We start from the raw sequence: 18,625 nt of genomic DNA on the forward strand, positions 1-18,625 counted from the left end.
ACAACATTCTTTTGTTGTGGATACAGTTTAAGCATTTGATAAGATTGTGGCCTAAGGTAGAAGGAGTCAATTTTGGAAAACCTAGCACATTTATTTTTCAACATAGTCCCCTCCTACATTTACACATTTAGTCCAGCAGTCGTTGAGCATACGGATCCCTTCTTTGCAGAAGTCAGCATCTTGGACCTCCAGAAGTGGTCCACAGCAGGGGTGATTGATAAGTTCATGGCCTAGGGTAGAAGGAGATGAGTTATACAGTTCTCGTTACATGCACATGTAGTTCAACTCTTTGAGTGATTATGCAGAAAGTTTGAAGTTAATAGCTTGTCTCTTTCTACCTGAGGCTACGAACTTATCAATCACCCTTGCTGTGGACCACGTTCTGGAGGTCCAAGACACGGACTTCTACAAAGAAGGGATCAGTATACTCCGCAACCACTGGACTAAGTGTGTAAATGTAGGAGGTGACTATGTTGAAAAATAAATGTGCTAGGTTTTCTAAAATTGACTCCTTCTACCTTAGGCCACAAACTTATCAATCACCCCTCCTATATTCTAAAATCAGAACTTAAAATGAGTATAATACATAGAAACATAGAAAATAGGTGCAGGAGTAGGCCATTCGGTCCTTCGAGCCTGCACCGCCATTTATTATGATCATGGCTGATCATCCAACTCAGAACCCTGCACCAGCCTTCCCTCCATACCCCCTGATCCCCGTAGCCACGAGGGCCATATCTAACTCCCTCTTAAATATAGCCAATGAACTGGCCTCAACTGTTTCCTGTGGCAGAGAATTCCACAGATTCACCACTCTCTGTGTGAAGAAGTTTTTCCTAATCTCGGTCCTAAAAGGCTTCCCCTTTATCCTCAAACTGTGACCCCTCGTTCTGGACTTCCCCAACATCGGGAACAATCTTCCTGCATCTAGCCTGTCCAATCCCTTTAGGATTTTATAAGTTTCAATCAGATCCCCCCCTCAATCTTCTAAATTCCAATGAGTACAAGCCCAGTTCATCCAGTCTTTCTTCATATGAAAGTCCTGCCATCCCAGGAATCAATCTGGTGAACCTTCTTTGTACTCTCTCTACGGCAAGGATGTCTTTCCTCAGATTAGGGGACCAAAACTGCACACAATGCTCCAGGTGCGGTCTCACCAAGGCCTTGTACAACTGCAGTAGTACCTCCCTGCTCCTGTACTCGAATCCTCTCGCTATAAATGCCAGCATACCATTCGCCTTTTTCACCGCCTGCTGTACCTGCATGCCCACTTTCAATGACTGGTGTATAATGACACCCAGGTCTCGTTGCACCTCCCCTTTTCCTAATCGGCCACCATTCAGATAATAATCTGTTTTCCTATTTTTGCCACCAAAGTGGATAACTTCACATTTATCCACATTAAATTGCATCTGCCATGAATTTGCCCACTCACCCAACCTATCCAAGTCACTCTGCATCCTCCTCACAGCTAACACTGCCACCCAGCTTCGTGTCATCCACAAACTTGGAGATGCTGCATTTAATTCCCTCATCCAAGTCATTAATATATATTGTAAGCAACTGGGGTCCCAGCACTGAGCCTTGCGGTACCCCACTAGTCACTGCCTGCCATTCTGAAAAGGTCCCGTTTATTCCCACTCTTTGCTTCCTGTCTGCTAACCAATTCTCTATCCACATCAATACCTTACCCCCAATACCGTGTGCTTTAAGTTTGCACACTAATCTCCTGTGTGGGACCTTGTGAAAAGCCTTTTGAAAATCCAAATATACCACATCCACTGGTTCTCCCCTATCCACTCTACTAGTTACATCCTCAAAAAATTCTATGAGATTCATCAGACATGATTTTCCTTTCACAAATCCATGCTGACTTTGTCTGATGATTTCACCGCTTTCCAAATGTGCTGTTATCACATCTTTGATAACTGACTCCAGCAGTTTCCCCACCACCGACATTAGGCTAACCAGTCTATAATTCCCCGGTTTCTCTCTCCCTCCTTTTTTAAAAAGTGGGGTTACATTAGCCACCCTCCAATCCTCAGGAACTAGTCCAGAATCTAATGAGTTTTGAAAAATTATCACTAATGCATCCACTATTTCTTGGGCTACTTTCTTAAGCACTCTGGGATGCAGACCATCTGGCCCTGGGGATTTATCTGCCTTTAATCCCTTCAATTTACCTAACACCACTTCCCTACTAACAAGTATTTCGCTCAGTTCCTCCATCTCACTGGACCCTCTGTCCCCTACTATTTCTGGAAGATTATTTATGTCCTCCTTAGTGAAGACAGAACCAAAGTAATTATTCAACTCGTCTGCCATGTCCTTGCTCCCCATAATCAATTCACCTGTTTCTGTCTGTAGGGGACCTACATTTGTCTTTACCAGTCTTTTCCTTTTTACATATCTATAAAAGCTTTTACAGTCAGTTTTTATGTTCCCTGCCAGTTTTCTCTCATAATCTTTTTTCCCCTTCCTAATTAAGCCCTTTGTCCTCCTCTGCTGAACTCTGAATTTCTCCCAGTCCTCAGGTGAGCCACTTTTTCTGGCTAATTTGTATGCTTCTTCTTTGGAATTGATACTATCCCTAATTTCTCTTGTCAGCCACGGGTGCACTACCTTCCTTGATTTATTCTTTTGCCAAATTGGGATGAACAATTGTTGTAGTTCATCCATGCAATCTTTAAATGCTTGCCATTGCATATCCACCGTCAATCCTTTGTGTCATTTGCCAGTCTATCTTAGCTAATTCACGTCTCATACCTTCAAAGTTACCCCTCTTTAAGTTCAGAACCTTTGTTTCTGAATTAACTATGTCACTCTCCATCTTAATGAAGAATTCCACCATATTATGGTCACTCTTACCCAAAGGGCCTCTCACGACAAGATTGCTAATTAACCCTTCCTCATTGCTCAAAACCCAGTCCAGAATAGCCTGCTCTCTAGTTGGTTGCTCGACATGTTGGTTCAAAAAACCATCCCGCATACATTCCAAGAAATCCTCTTCCTCAGCACCTTTACCAATTTGGTTCATACAATGATCCATACAATCATGTTGTCCAATGGGTAGGAGAAGAGATATGAATTCTTAGCTATCACTGAAGTCTTTTTTTTTTGACTTGCAGTATACTTAATGGTAGTTGTCCTTGAAAATGTGCATTTAATGTAAATGTGCTTTTTATATAAAACTAGCAATATTATTGTAAGTAAACAGGGACTTGTATCTAATTTTCAGGAATGTGCATATCTTCACTGCTAAATATATTGATACATTGGCAAATACAAGTGGACATAATTCTCTTCAAAATAAATTCCATGGAAGTTAGAGCAATGTGCCTTTTAAAAGAATGACATGTTGCTGTAATATAAAGTGGCAACTTGATTGTGAAAATAGTAAATTGTCATGAACAAGGAAATGGCAAGAGGGTTAGTTTCAGGGGGAAAAAAACTGGATTATACTGCTTGAGTCCAGGTGTAAAGGGATGATTCATTCAGTATAGAGTAAAAGGAGACAGCAGCCAGAGAACTGGAAATGAATACCAATGAATTGATCCACTTGACCCAAAACAGGAGTGTGTGGGCCATGGCAGTCAAAGCTCAAACTGGGCATGGCACCTGATGATGATGATAGAATAAAAGCTGTGAAACCATATTCAAATCAGATGAGTGTTTCTGATCAGATGGGTGGGGGGGGGAGGGAATGTCATTTGAATCAACTAATATGGATACATTCATTTTCGGATGCCTTTTGCCCCCTGGTGGTTGCCAACTTGAATACACTATATAAAAGTATTCTATTTTCTGTTTAATTTAAATACCTCAAATTTTAAGAACTCAAGATACCTAGTTTAAATTGAACATCTGAACGGAAATTAAACCATATTCTTTGAGATTGAGTATATTATTTCATGTCTTTAGTATATTGCAATTGTAATTCAACCTTGTGCTAAAATTTAAAATATTGTACAACTGCTGCTGTCATTGGATTGGATCACACTGGACCTTTCTTGGAATCAACACATTGGCTCTTGTTCCAAAAGTTCAACTTGACGGTCTGAACAACAGCCTAGTTTCTGAAGTGCCCTGTTACTGATAAAGCTAAAGTCAATAGTGCATATTTAAATTGCGTATTCTTGACATTTGGAGGCATTAAAATTATCAAAATTCAAGTAAACTATTTAAAAGTAAACTAGGTATACACAACATAGTCTTAAGAAATTTTAAATTTACTTTGCTTTAGTTTAAGTAATTGATCTGCATTTCCCAAAGGGGTCAAATATTCTTAGCCAGGTGTACAGAGTACGGTATTTAGGGGGTGTTTCTGAAAAATGTCAGAGAAAAACTGGATTATACTGCTGGGTATCTTGAAGAGTCCAGTGGTAAGGGAAGCTGATAACTGTTGCGTTTCAAATCTAACTATCCATATCCCAAGCTTCTACAATATTCAGCAACACACATCAAAGTTGCTGGTGAACGCAGCAGGCCAGGCAGCATCTCTAGGAAGAGGTACAGTCAACGTTTCAGGCCGAGACCCTTCGTCCTGATGATGTCCTGACGAAGGGTCTCGGCCTGAAACGTCGACTGTACCTCTTCCTAGAGATGCTGCTTGGCCTGCTACGTTCACCAGCAACTTTGATGTGTGTTGCTTGAATTTCCAGCATCTGCAGAATTCCTGTTGTTTACAATATTCAGCATCTGCTTACAAGTCCAGAACTTGACAGCAATTTAAGTGGCTAGTTAAAGTTTACCTGGTTGGCCTTCCAAATGTTTAATCCTTTGCTTTCTATTCTCAGACTTTGTGGTATTATCTATAATATGTTTGACCTCCTCTGATCAATTTTGTTTTAATATATTCCTCGACCACTATTTCCTTGGGGTCTGGTCATTGGAATATTAAGATCTTGTGTTACTTTTGCATATTAACTGATCTAGTTAGTTTGTATATATGGCCAAAAGCTTTTTATTTCTACCAAATAGTGCACTATTTTTCATGGCATTGGAATTTTTACCCTTTTGTTATTTTATTTCCATTTAGATTATGTCTATGAGAAATAAGATGGATAATTGATGTGCATTACATAAATCAGCTGAAAGGTTAATGTTTTCAAATGCATTTCTAACAGGGCAAGATTCTTCCAGGATAAGAAATAAAGAAAATCAAGAGGGACCATATGGTTTCTGACTAGTCACAGAACATTAGAAAGAATATAAAAGGGAAAAAAATGGTTGCAGGAAAATAATTAAAAGAAAAAATATTTCATGAAATTAGATTTTCATTTTTTTGTTGCTTATAGTTTGATATCTGTAGCTATGTTAACAATAAGAACAATGATTACAGTTTATAGAAATATTAATCAAGAGAAATTTGGAACAACAAAATTGTTCATATTCATTAGATTAAGAGCTTAATATTTTCACAGGTTGGGGAGAAACACTTAGTGTTCCTACAAAGACTGAGAACTCTTGGGGTGAGCCACCTTCTCAATCTACTTCAGTCGATAATGGGACTTCAGCATGGGGCAAACCTCCCAATGGCAGTTCAGGGTGGGGAGATAATACTGTGGAATCAACGGGGAACTTTGGAAGAGGGAATGTTCCTGCTACTGCCCCAGCAATGTGCAAACCAGGTAATAAAATAAGAGCAAGTTCTTTTTCTGCAAGTATGGTGCACAGACCAGTTAGATGTTTGAATGCTTTGATACAAAATAATTGTTCACCAGGATAAAGCTGCTTTTGAGATGAGGTGTATATTCATGAAGCTTCTCTGTGTAGGCAATGGGTTTAGATTTTGCTCATTGCCATGGTTTGAAAATTGAATTTTGCTAAATACCATAAGTTGTATTTTCTGTGCCAGTAGAAAGATCAAGGCTATGTAATTGTGCAATGAAGTTCAAACTTGTAGGAGTAATTTAAAGTTTGTAATTTGCTAGTTGAACTTAAAACGCTAAAATACAGATGTTACATTGAATTAGCAAAATTGAGCCAAGGCCCATTGTTCCTTGAAAAATATTATTTTACAAAACATCTGAAGAGTTGGTGAAATAGCCATTAAGGTATTTTCCCACCCTGGTTGGCATTTGACAGTTTTTTTTAATCTTTAAAATTCTGTTTACACAGGACCATAAAGCCATAAGATAAAGGAGCAGAATTAAGCCATTTTGTCCATCGAGTGTGCTCTCCCATTTCATCGTGGCTGGGCCAGTTTCTCCCCCCCCCCCCCCCCCAGCCCTATTTTCCTATAAGACCATAAGATGTAGGAGCAAAATAAATATTATTGTTGCATCATTTATGGGATCTTCATATTTAAAGTTGTATTTCAATTTGTGTAGATTAATTTTTCTGATGAAAGATAAATCATCTTCATTGTATCATGAATTCGTTTTGCACATTTGATTTGGAAATGAACTTCAAGATTTAATTTTGTTTTAAAACGTGTATTATTACAAATGGCACATGGAAAGATTATAGACAAACAAAAATGTTCAGATGTTAAAGCAAGATTCTCGCAGGTCAAGTAACTTCTGGGCAAAGAGAAACAATTGAGTCAAATTGGTGATATTTCATCAAGTTGACACTTTGATGAGGTCATTGACCTGAAACATTACCACCAGTTCTCTATATAGAATCTGCATGTCCTGAATATTTCTGGCATTTTTTTTATGCCTTGCATCACTGTTTTGGTTTGGGAGCTATTGTGTGATTTGTACTGTGGTCATGCTATGAATTGAAGGGTTGTATTCCAGAATGATGAGAGCTTTGCAAGTTAACATAATTATCTTCATTTTGACCTGAAAAACATAAGGTAGGCATGTAAAATATTGTAACCTTGAACATTACCACAATAGGCATATTGAGGTAGTTTCATTTTAACATGCAGCTATTTAATTAGTAGTGCAAAAAAAATGAAAACAATATATGACACTGCATGTTTTTTTCATAGTGGGACTGCTATTGATCTGTATGCTAATTTTAAAGATGAGAATGAATAACTGGAAGACCTATCAGGGGATAGTTTTTTTAAAAATGAGAAGTACATTGGGCAACATTTTTTTTATCTGATAGTATAGATCCAAGCCATTAGATTGTTATAGAAGTAGAGAATGTGCAACCTTAAAAATCTGAAGCAACACACACAAAAGTAGCTGGTGAACGCAGCAGGCCAGGCAGCATCTCTAGGAAGAGGTACAGTCGACATTTCGGGCCGAGACTCTTCATCAGGACTAACTGAAAGAAGAGCTAGTAAGAGATTTGAAAGTGAGAGGGGGAGGGGGAGATCTGAAATGATAGGAGAAGGCAGGAGGGGGAGGAATGGAGCCAAGAACTGGACAGTTGATTGGCAAAGGGGATATGAGAGGATCATGGGACAGGAGGCCTAGGGAGAAAGAAAAGGGGGAGGGGGGGAAACCAGAGGATGGGCAAGAGGTATAGTGAGGGGGACAGAGGGAGAAAAAGGAGAGAGAGAAAAAGAATGTGTATATAAATAAAAGATGGGGTACGAGGGGGAGGTGGGGCATTAGCGGAAGTTTGAGAAGTCAGCGTTCATGCCATCAGGTTGGAGACTACCCAGACGGAATATAAGGTGTGATTCCTCTAACCTGCGTGTTGCTTCATCTTTATAGTAGAGGAGGCCGTGGATAGATATATCAGAGTGGGAATGGGACGTGGAGTTAAAATGTGTGGCTACTGGAAGATCCTGCTTTCTCTGGCAGACAGAGCGTAGGTGTTCAGCGAAACGACCTCCCAGTCTGCGTCGGGTCTTGCCAATATCTAGAAGGCCACATCGGGAGCACCGGACACAGTATATCACCCTTGCCGACTCACAGGTGGAGTGTCGCCTTACCTGGAAGGACTGTCTGAGGCCCTGAATAGTAGTGAAGGAGGAAGTGTAAGGGCATGTGTAGCACTTGTTCCGCTTACAAGGATAAGTGCCAGGAGGGAGATCCGTGGGGAGGGATGGGGGGGGGGGGCAAATGGACAAGGGAGTCGCATAGGGAGCGATCCCTGCAGAAAGTGGGGGGGGGGGGGAGGGAAAGATGTGCTTAGTGGTGGGATCCCATTGGAGGTGGTGGAAGTTACAGAGAATTATATGTTGGACCCAGAGGCTGGTGGGGTGGTAGGTGAAGGCAAGGGGAACCCTATTCCTAGTGGGGTGGCAGGAGGATGGAGTGAGAGCAGATGTGCATGAAATGGGGGAGATGCATTTGAGAGCAGAGTTGATGGTGGAGGAAGGGAAGCCCCTTTCTTTTAAAAAAAAAAAAAAAAGGAGGACATCTCCTTCGTCCTGGAATGAAAAGCCTCATCCTGAAAGCAGATGTGACGAAGATGGAGGAATTGCGAGAAGGGGATGACATTTTTGCAAGAGACAACAGGGTGAGAAGAGGATAGTCCAGATAGCTGTGAGAGTCAGTAGGCTTATAGTAGACATCAGTAGATAAGCTGTCTCCAGAGATAGAGACAGAAAGAGCTAGAAAGGGGAGGGAGGTGTCGGAAATGGGCCAGGTAAACTTGAGGGCAGGGTGAAAGTTGGAGGCAAAGTTAATGAAGTTATCGAGCTCAGCATACGTGCAGAAGCAGCACTAATGCAGTTGTCGACATAGCGAAGGAAAAGTTGGGAACAGATACCAGAGTAGGTTTGGAACATAGATTGTTCCACAAAGCCAACAAAAAGGCAGGCATAGCTAGGACCTATACGGGTGCCCATGGCTACACCTTTAGTTTGGAGGAAGTGGGAGGAGCCAAAGGAGAAATTATTAAGAGTAAGGACTAATTCCGCTAGATGGAGCAGAGTGGTAGTAGAGGAGAACTGGTTAGGTCTGGAATCCAAAAAGAAGCGGAGAGCTTTGAGACCTTCCTGATGGGGGATGGAAGTATATAGGGACTGGACATCCATGGTGAAAATAAAGTGGTGGGGGCCAGGGAACTTAAAATCATCGAAAAATTTCAGAGTGTGAGAAGTGTCACGAATGTAGGTAGGAAGGGATTGAACAAGGGGGGATAAAACAGTGTCGAGGTATGCAGAAATGAGTTCGGTGGGGCAGGAGCAAGCTGAGACAATAGGTCTACCAGGACAGGCAGGTTTGTGGATCCTGTGTAGGAGGTAGAAACGGGAAGTGCGGGGTGTGGGAACTATAAGGTTGGTAGCAGTGGATGGGAGATCCCCTGAGCGGATAAAGTCGGTGATGGTGTGGGAGACAATGGCCTGGCATGAACATTGGCTTCTCAAACTTCTGCTAATGCCTCACCTCCCCCTCGTACCCCATCCATTATCTATTTACATTCTTTTTCTCTTTCTCCTTTTTCTCCCTCTGTCCCCCTCACTATACCCCTTGCCCATCCTCTGGTTTTCTTCTCCCCCCCCCCCCTTTTCTTTCTCCCTAGGCCTCCTGTCCCATGATCCTCTCATATCCCTTTTGCCAATCAACTTTCCAGCTCTTAGCTCCATCCCTCCCCCTCCTGTCTTCTCCTATCATTTCAGATCTCCCCCTCCCCCTCCCACTTTCAAATCTCTTACTAGCTCTTCTTTCAGTTAGTCCTAACGAAGGGTCTCGGCCGGAAACGTCGACTGTACCTCTTCTTAGAGATGCTGCCTGGCCTGCTGTGTTCACCAGCAACTTTTATGTGTGTGTGGGTTGAAATTCTAGCATCTGCAGATTTTCTTGTGTTTGTGTTAAAAATCTGAAACTGAGTTTAGAAAGCAATAATGAATAGATGAATAAGCTCCAAATGAAGCTGTGCCACATAACATGTTGAAATATTATTTTGTGACAGAAACTGGAATAAAATTTGCATAAATAAGTTATGATGAAATACATAGCTGCAATTGTTTGCAAATTCCTAAATCATTGAATGGTAGGTTAACCAAAATAACCACTGACCCATGACTTTTCAGCACTTTGTGACCACAATATGTGCCCTTCATTATTCAACATTGGCCTTCTTGAACTCCTGGCTGTGTCTGTCAGGCAGGCCAGCTTGCCAGCATGCTCAATGCTGCCTGGAGTTCACTTGCATGCAATGTTATCAGGTGATTAAAGTGATACCATTGTTTTTTGATGTGCTAATGTTTATTACGGTTCTCAACTGTGTTCTCTTTTTTTGAGATGGAGCAATTTCATAGCCAACATCCCTAATCCACTCTCCTACCCTGCCATCGAACACTATCAAATGCACGAGTCATTTAGACAGACATAAAAGTTCTGGGGAAATATTTAAGTATTAGAACCAGCTTCTGTCTCTTATACAGATCATACTTGCATGACATGTTGGAGGAGCAAAAAGTCCTCATTTTGGAGGGCTCTCAATGTTTACAAAATTTACATTCAAAAAGTAAAATGTCAAGTATTTTAAGAATAAGTTTGCGAAGTCTGCTTCATTTCCATTTCTACAACTACTTACACTAAGATTTGGCTCTGACACAAACATGACCTGTTATAACATAAGAAACTTGTATAAAAATGATTTTGCTTCTCATAATTCTGGAAGTTAATGTGATATGGTAGTTTTTGTAAAACTTGTAGATTAATTTCCAAAATAAAATTGCTAACTTTGAACTCAGTATAGCAAAGATGTTTGTTTATATTAACCTTTACTTTCTTTAAGGATTACTGGTACCCTACTCCAGCATAATTTGCATTCTGTGTATTTATTATTCAGCTTCTAAAACTATGCAAGAAGGTTGGGTCAGCAGTGGAGATGAAGTTGCCCTCAATAGTAACCATCATTCTAACTGGGAAGAAGATGAGGGAGAGATGGGAATGTGGAATAATGTAGCTTCTCAGGAGAGCAACTCTTCTTGTAATTCTTCAGGCTGGAGCAATGCTAGCAAGAAAGTGCATCAGAAGGTATTTCTGTTTTTACATTTTATTTGCAAAAACTGTATGTTTTGTTTTCGAGGAGGCAGGAGAGTTCGACTGCAGTTGATAATGTTTAAAAACTTGTGAATGAGATATTTGCTTCTGTTTTGAAGGGTATAAAAGCATCCAGTAAGCAAGAAGAGACTTGGCTTATGAATCGCCTGATAAAACAATTGACTGATATGGGTTTTCCTGTAAGTATTCTATTGTTGAATCTCTAATTCTACTATAAGTACATGCATAATAATCTCTTGTGACCTGTTTGAATCTGCAACTTAGATAGCATCCATCAGTTGCAAGTTGTAAACTTGCTGTCAGTAGACATCATACTCTGCAGATTATGGATTATTATTGTGTTGCGAATATGTACTAAAAACAGTTATTTTGTGCAGTAGGAGTTGCTGCTAAACTAGTGATAAGTTAAGTACCATAGTGACAGTATTAAAATTTAGTAAACTGTGACTGGAGAGAAGTCGATTTATTTTACCCCACATGATAGACTTGCAGAGTTATTAGAAAATCACAAGAATTTGATAAATACCTACAAAAATGAAACAGAAAATTATGCTGTTGTAAGATGTATCTGGAAATAGCCTTTTCCTGTTGCGTTAAATGTTCTCACCTTTTTCATTTTAAGATATGGATATTCCTGATTTTATTGAAGTTACTGAATTGAAATTAAGGCAAAATAAATTTGTACCATATCCATCTGTGTCGCAACATTAAAATAAACATTTCTTTTGAAGAACAAATAAAACTTTTTTGGAATTGGGTCCACCTATATTTAACTGGATTATCATAACTCAGTTTTATTAATGTTCAGTCTGCTTGTAAAGTAATAGTTCACGACAAAAGACTTTGAAATTTAAATTTTCTATCTTGATCAGACAGAATCTTGGTAGTTGTTGCCAGTAGAGGGTTCAGATATGACGTTGGCACGTTTTAAGACAAAGGTCCTTTTTTGGAAATAATATTTTTGTGAATAAGTCAATATTTCTGAAGGATCACCAGTTTGCAGTTACCTATGAACATAAATCTTGCATCTCTCATATTTTTAAGAATGTGCCCAGCCTAGTGAAGCTAATTTTGTTTTCTGACATCTTTCCTGCAAACAATTAACTATGAAATATGATAATCATTTACAGAGAGAACCAGCAGAAGAGGCTCTGAAATGTAATAACCTGAATCTTGATCAGGCTATGGGTAAGTCTGAAAGATGTAAACTTGACATTTGTTCTTATTGAAATTTCCAAGCTACAAAAATCATTTGACATCTTTTTTTCTGTTTTTAAAAAAAAACAAGATCTGTTATAAGGCCTTGTTGATAGGTGTATGATTGTCTTTGGGGAGTCTTGAATGCTGCATATTGTACAACATGTCAGTGCTGTATATCGGCATTAGACTGGCCTTAGATCTTTTAGCTCCCAGTCTTGTTTCCTTGCAGACTTTAGTGCTTGGAATTTTCTCATTTTTCATAAAATTTCAATAGAGAACTAAAGGAGCAATCATGGAACTTGGGTTTTCTCAGTGAAAGAAAATAAAAACAAAGGTGAACTTGAGACTAATCTCATTACTCTGCTACCCAGTCGCCTTCGTATATTCACAATTTCTTTTATGAAAGTGACTGGGTAGCAGGGTAATGAGATTAGTCTCAAGTTCACCTTTGCTCTCAATTTCTGTTGAGTTGTCATACCCTATTATCTGGTATTTTGTTTGGTGGAGGGGATGAGGAGTACTGAAGTAGACAACTTTTTTTTTTACACAGCTTGGTTCAGTGTTTAAAATTAATTTAGCCACCTCTCCTTTAGTCTTCTGACAAGACCTGTTCCATACTTTATTTGATATCCAGTTTAATGTTAGTCGCCCTCTACTTTTTTTGCCATCCCACTTGTCTAGCTTTCTATTCTGTTTGGAGATAAACAGCTTCAGGCACTTATTTGTTCTTTTAGACACTACCCCCATTTCAGATGTTTACAGCATCTATCAATGCTGTTTATTTGCTTAAAAATGTAAAAGGATATGGAAAACTGCAAGATACATGAAGTACAAATGCTAGCATAGGTTGGGCTGAATAACCTTGCTGTGATCTTTACATATATATGTATGTTCCCTGATCTGTCATATCATTCATGCTTTATATAATCTTAAATTTTCTTTGGTTGATGTAAATTAGCAGTCTACAGGTCCTAAAAGTAAAATTAGCCAGCTTTTAAAACAGAATATGTTTCTTGCATTCTGCAACATTAAAAGAAAACTAAAATACTTAAAAGCAATTAAAAATTCCGGTTAAAAATACTTAAATATACTTTAATTGCATGAAAATTAGCTGTAATTTATCAAATGAATGAAGATTTTCTTAGCTGCATCAAGTCTGACCATGAGACTAACTTCACCATGCAGTGTGGAAAAATCTGTCAAGCAGTTGCAAGGACTTTGGGACTTCTGAATCTGCATTTATGCGATACTACAAAGGAATCCCTGGATTTCTGACACGTACAAAAAAATTGTAGAATCATACTTTTCTTCTCAAAATCTGGGACATTATTGATAATTTTAGCTCCAGAAACCTGCAAATTAATGAAGACTAACTTCAGATCAGAACTGAATAATAGAATGTTATGTTAGCTCCTTTGGAGTACACTGTAAGTTCAAGACTTCTACGTACTCACTTATAGGTCAAGTTTCTTGCCAGAAGTTTGAACTTTAAAAATTAGGCTGATATTTCACTTTCATCTTGGCAATCTCATGAGGTGTTGAAGTAGTATATTCAGGAAACTTGTGAAGGATCCTGTGGTAATAACAAAAATTGCACTTGTATAGGGCTATACATTCCCAAACTATAACAAAGGACTTTATATTGAAGTACATACTTTCTAGAATGGAATAATCATTTTAAACATCTCACATGCATGCATGACATTTTCCAGTGAATTTCTCATGACATAATTTATCAAATGTTTTCTGGAAATTGTATTATGAAACGCGATAATGCTTTTGGCACAGCTTTGGATTTCTCAAAACCATTTCATTTGATCCAAGCAATATTTCCTTTGCTCGTCAATTCTAATTGCTGTTAATTTGGCATTGCCTTTTTAAGTGATAATTTCCATCCATGCTGGAATTCTATAACTGAAGTACTGGATCTAGTTGATTAACATTTTTAGTTTTTTTTGTCTTGGTGATTGTGATACTTTCTACTTGGGTAGCATTGCTAAATATCCTGTCTTCCATGCCCATTATTCTGAAATACATACGATCTAAGATCACCATTCATTCCCACCCCAACTCCTGGCTTGGGGTATAAAATTTTTTTCCTCTATAGCTCAACAGTGAACTGGTATTAATGAGCTTGTTGCTTGTTACTGTATACTGGAATTTGTATAAGTTCAGCTTGTTCCTTCCAACTACTTACCATGTGACCACATGTAGCATGCATTGTGTAAATATTCTTACACTTTACCTACACTCACTAGCCTGTATTTAGGTGAAGTTAATGTTTGTCTTCTGTTTTTTTTTCCTTTTCCTCTTTGTTTTATGTTAAGATGGATTTTCCCCTTTTCCAGGTGCTCTGTTGGAAAAGAAAGTGGAGATGGACAAACGTGGAATGGGAATGTCAGATTACAATGGAATCGTTTCTAAACCACTTGGCTGCCGACCACCTTCTATCTCCAAAGAGTCTTCCGTGGATCGCCCCACCTACTTTGACAAGGTTTGTCAGTGCTAACAAGCAGAGTAGGGAGTGGAGGGAGAATAGTATTTAGTTGTTATGGGAATTTCTTTTCCTAGTGAACAAAACTCCTTTTTAGAAGGAACAAAAAAAAACTTCCTCTGCTAGTTTATACTTCGAAGAAGAAAAGGTGTTGCTGCTCAATAACTGCAATTTAGCCTACATTTTGATGTCAAAGTAGAGTTTATTGCCATACTGTCACACACACAAGTAGATGTTTATACGGATGCAATGATTAACTTATTTGAGGCAGCATCGCAGGCACAAGGCATCACATGAGTGCATTCACAAGAAAAGAATAAATTAAACATGTATATACACAAGCTTAACAAAGAGCACAATTAGAAAATAAACAGGTCCATTTTAATACACTTTTAGTCACTTGGAAAACAGTTTTGTAATCTGTAAGTGGAAATTAAAAAAATTAACACCAATGAAATTTTAAAGTGGGTTGCACCTTTATTAAGTAATAAGTGTCGGGTATTATCCTTTATCCCTAGATTAAAGACTCAATGTATCACTTTGTACTTGCATCCTGTAGTCAAATTTTGTGTGAAAATTAGCATCTTAGAACAGCTTAATTGGCACCAAAATAGATTCAGACAATTACAAATTGAGCTAATGCAGAGGACCAATATTTTTGTGTTGATTTTTAATATCTGGGCACCTCTACATCATTGTTTTGAAAACTGGCCTTTGCCTACTCAAAGCAGTGTTTCAAATTATTAGTGGAAAGCAAACGATCAAGTACAATATGTTACTGATCTTTTGGAAAGATAGATTTATTTTGCTGCAATGTATAAAAAGTTGTTGCTAAACACATAGTTCTTGCAAGTTATTGTAGTAAATTGAATATTTTTTAATTGACTGTTCATTGCTAATCTTTTTAGGGTTAAAGAAAAAGTTCTGGGTTAAGGTTCAGATATTTACAGATGAATTTAACAAGTTGTGAATTAACCACCTAAATGTAGTAAAACAGATTGATAATTTTATACTCACCAGATCATAGTGTGATTAACACATTATGAATGTGTTTCTGTCACACAGACCCTATGAATTTTCCAGACAGATTCATTTCAGTAATCTTAAAAACATAAAAATCAAAGCTTTAAGAACATCAGAGAGAGTCGATGAGCATTTTATTTTAGTAAATGCTTCTTAAAGTAACACACACAAAATGCTGGAGGAACTCAGCAGGCCAGGCGCCATCAACGGAAAAGAGTAAGCAATCAACGTTTCAGGCTGAGACCCTTCAAAAGGTCTGGAAAGGAAGGGGAGAAGTCAGAGTAAGGAGGTGGGGGAGGAATGCGAGAAAGAAGTACAAGGTTGTGGGTAATGGGTGGAAATCAGGAGAGAGGGAGGGAGTGAGGTAAAGAGCTGGGAAGTTGATTGGTAAAAGAGAGAAAGGGCTGGAGGAAGAGGATTCTGGTAGAGGATAGAAGACCATGGTGGGGGTGGGGGGGAGGGAAGGGAGAAGAGCCAGAGGGATGTGATGGTCAGGTCATGAGATGAGAGAGTGGAACAAGAATGGGGGACAGTGAAGAGGGGGAAATTACTGGAAGTTTAAGGAAACCCCTCTCCCCTCCACTGTTTTCTCATGTGTTTCTTAAGTTATTTGTAATTTGTTTGTCAATTTTACTACATGGTATTTATTTATACATGTGGGTTTACTATTTAGTAGGAATGAACTTTGGGGTGTTCATGAATTTTATGAAGTTTGCTTGTTTACAATTCCATGTTTTGAAAATCACAAATCTTCTGTTTGATTTTATTTTTACATTGAAGGTATTAGCCTTGATTATTATGGATTTCTTATATGCAAAGTTTTAAGTATAGTCTAATTACAGAAATTTGGGATAGAAATCTAGGCTTGCACATGGATACTATACTAATAGTGCAGCACAGTTGGAAGAAACTTCTAGCAGATAGTAAATGTATTGGTCCATTTGGGTAGATGTAAAAGATCTTGTCACACTAATTCAGAGGGCTAGTAGAGTAGTGATCACAGATGGTGATTCATCTTTTATCAACCTCAGTGAAGCACATTGTTTGATCACTTAGTTGGATTGACCTCTATCCAGCTCACACCTCTTTATTCTTTTGTGGTCCCACAGTTTAAATTAAGTTCCAGGCCTCACTACCATGACTATACTGCTAGGCAGAGCATTCCATCAGGGTGGTCAAACAGTGTCAAGTTCTGTCGCCTGGGATGACTGGACTTGAGCTTGTGTTTCAGCCACCCTGATCCTCCCTCCTCTCAAAAGACAATGAAATCCTTTCCAATATCTCTGATACTCTGGCAAAACTGCTGACTCCACTTCCATACATCCATCCTATTGTCATATTTTGAGGCACCTTCCAGATACAACTGGCTACTTCATTTCCAACGTTACAGTAGTAACTGATTCAAAACTATTTCCTGAACCGTAAAGCACTTCAGACATCCTAGAATGGACATGAAGGACATCATAAATATACAAATATACATATATTTGTCATTTTCATTAAATATTGTAAGTCAGGTGTTTGTGCGATGAATGTTTCAAAGCTCCTCCATCAAGTTAGTCAGAGGAGGCATTACTTTAGGTGTTGCAGAAAAAAACTACATTTTCTGCATAATTGTAATACTTGAATTAGATTATAGACTTTGAATTCTTCAATTCAATAGCAATGCATCTGTCCAAAGTTATAGCTTCTATTTTCTCATTAATGAAGCTAGTAGATATAACCAAGTTCACCAGAATCTCAGCTAAGTGATGTAACATGCAGTGGTTATTACTACAAACAGTTTAAGATCAATGGTTGTGTGTAATATTTTGAAGTGGAGCTGGTGAACATGCCACTGTCTTGTCTTGTCTATTGTTCCTTTACTCCTAGTGTTTTTAATCTATATAAATCATTGTTAGCATGCAAAGTTATTAGTCATGCACTTTAACCTTGTTTTTTCTTTATTTCTTTCTGTCTTTCACTTTTCCAAACCTACATTTCCCATCAACCTTTTGAACCCATTTTTTTCTTTAAACTATGGAATCCCTCTGTCCTTATTCTGGCTACCATTCCACTGCCACATAATGCTGTGCCCTTGTTGGCACTGCATAGCTCACCCTATCTTTCTCCAATCAGGATGGCGGCCTAGTGGAAGAGTCCCCTACTTCACCATTTTTGCCTTCACCAAGCCTGAAGCTCGCCCTTTCAAACAGTGCACACCCTAATCAGGCCCTTGGTGCCATTGCCTCGGGGCTGGGCATGCAAAACTTGAATTCTTCTAGACAGGTAAGGGTGGCTGTTTATAAATAATTGCTATAACCCAGTTGATATTGTTATGTTATGCAATCAGATATCTACCCTGTCTTATAATAAATCTGTCACATTTGGCTTTTTTGATGAAATAAGGTATTGTGGTTCTTACGCAGCATGATTTAATTCATAGTATTGAGCATTTTCGATTCCAGGTTGCTGAACATTTTTGTAATCGGTATAATCCATAAACTGATTGTGAATAAATTACTTATCCTTATATTGTTTTATTTTTGTAAGATGCTTTCAAGTCATTTAACAGCCCAAAATAAAACCTGCTTCCTTCTGCTTCTATGCTTGTTTCTCTCAGTGGTTAAACAAAATTGCTCTTTCAAACTCTTCTTTGGACAATTATTCTAAAGTAAGCCAAGGATGCTGAGTATGTGTAGAATTATGGAGGAAAAACTGTATCCTAGATTGCCATGGAAGGCAACAAAGGAGATGGCTGGAGCTCTTGCTGAGATTTTAAAATATTTGTTGGGCTTGTGATTTGCCAGATGATGGAGAATGACGAATATCCCTGTTTTAAAGAAAAGCTTGGTGGCTATTGACCTGAGACCTAGTGTAAGTGCTGAGGGAAAGATACAGGGGGAAGTTTTGAAGGAGATCCTGTCTGTTCAATTTAATTGAAATTCTTTGAAGAAGTGGCAGTGTATTAATGAGGCCAGGATAGTTGATGTGATTTGTAATTGTAAAGCACTCTTTTTTGGGATTATATGCCTCTGATTAGTGGTGCCTGGCAGAG

The 18,625-nt window shown here is 38.6% G+C and overlaps 1 protein-coding gene across 10 annotated transcripts in view; it reads left to right on the plus strand.

Moving 5' to 3' along the window:
• tnrc6c1 (trinucleotide repeat containing adaptor 6C1) overlaps positions 1-18,625 on the plus strand; it is a 133,242-nt gene that overhangs the window by 78,070 nt on the left and 36,547 nt on the right. For 4 of the 10 annotated variants that reach the window (XM_072241957.1, XM_072241964.1, XM_072241966.1 and 1 more), the window contains 6 exons: positions 5,424-5,630; positions 10,657-10,844; positions 10,970-11,050; positions 12,002-12,059; positions 14,399-14,565; positions 17,683-17,856. In XM_072241957.1, the coding sequence (XP_072098058.1) occupies positions 5,424-5,630; positions 10,657-10,844; positions 10,970-11,050; positions 12,002-12,059; positions 14,399-14,565; positions 17,683-17,856 (875 nt within the window). The remainder of the gene's footprint in view (positions 1-5,423; positions 5,631-10,656; positions 10,845-10,969; positions 11,051-12,001; positions 12,060-14,398; positions 14,566-17,682; positions 17,857-18,625) is intronic. The other 6 variants (XM_072241958.1, XM_072241967.1, XM_072241963.1 and 3 more) reach the window with 3 other exon arrangements.

The sequence above is a fragment of the Mobula birostris genome, chromosome 24 (genome assembly GCF_030028105.1).
Source record: "Mobula birostris isolate sMobBir1 chromosome 24, sMobBir1.hap1, whole genome shotgun sequence".
NCBI lineage: Eukaryota > Metazoa > Chordata > Chondrichthyes > Myliobatiformes > Myliobatidae > Mobula > Mobula birostris.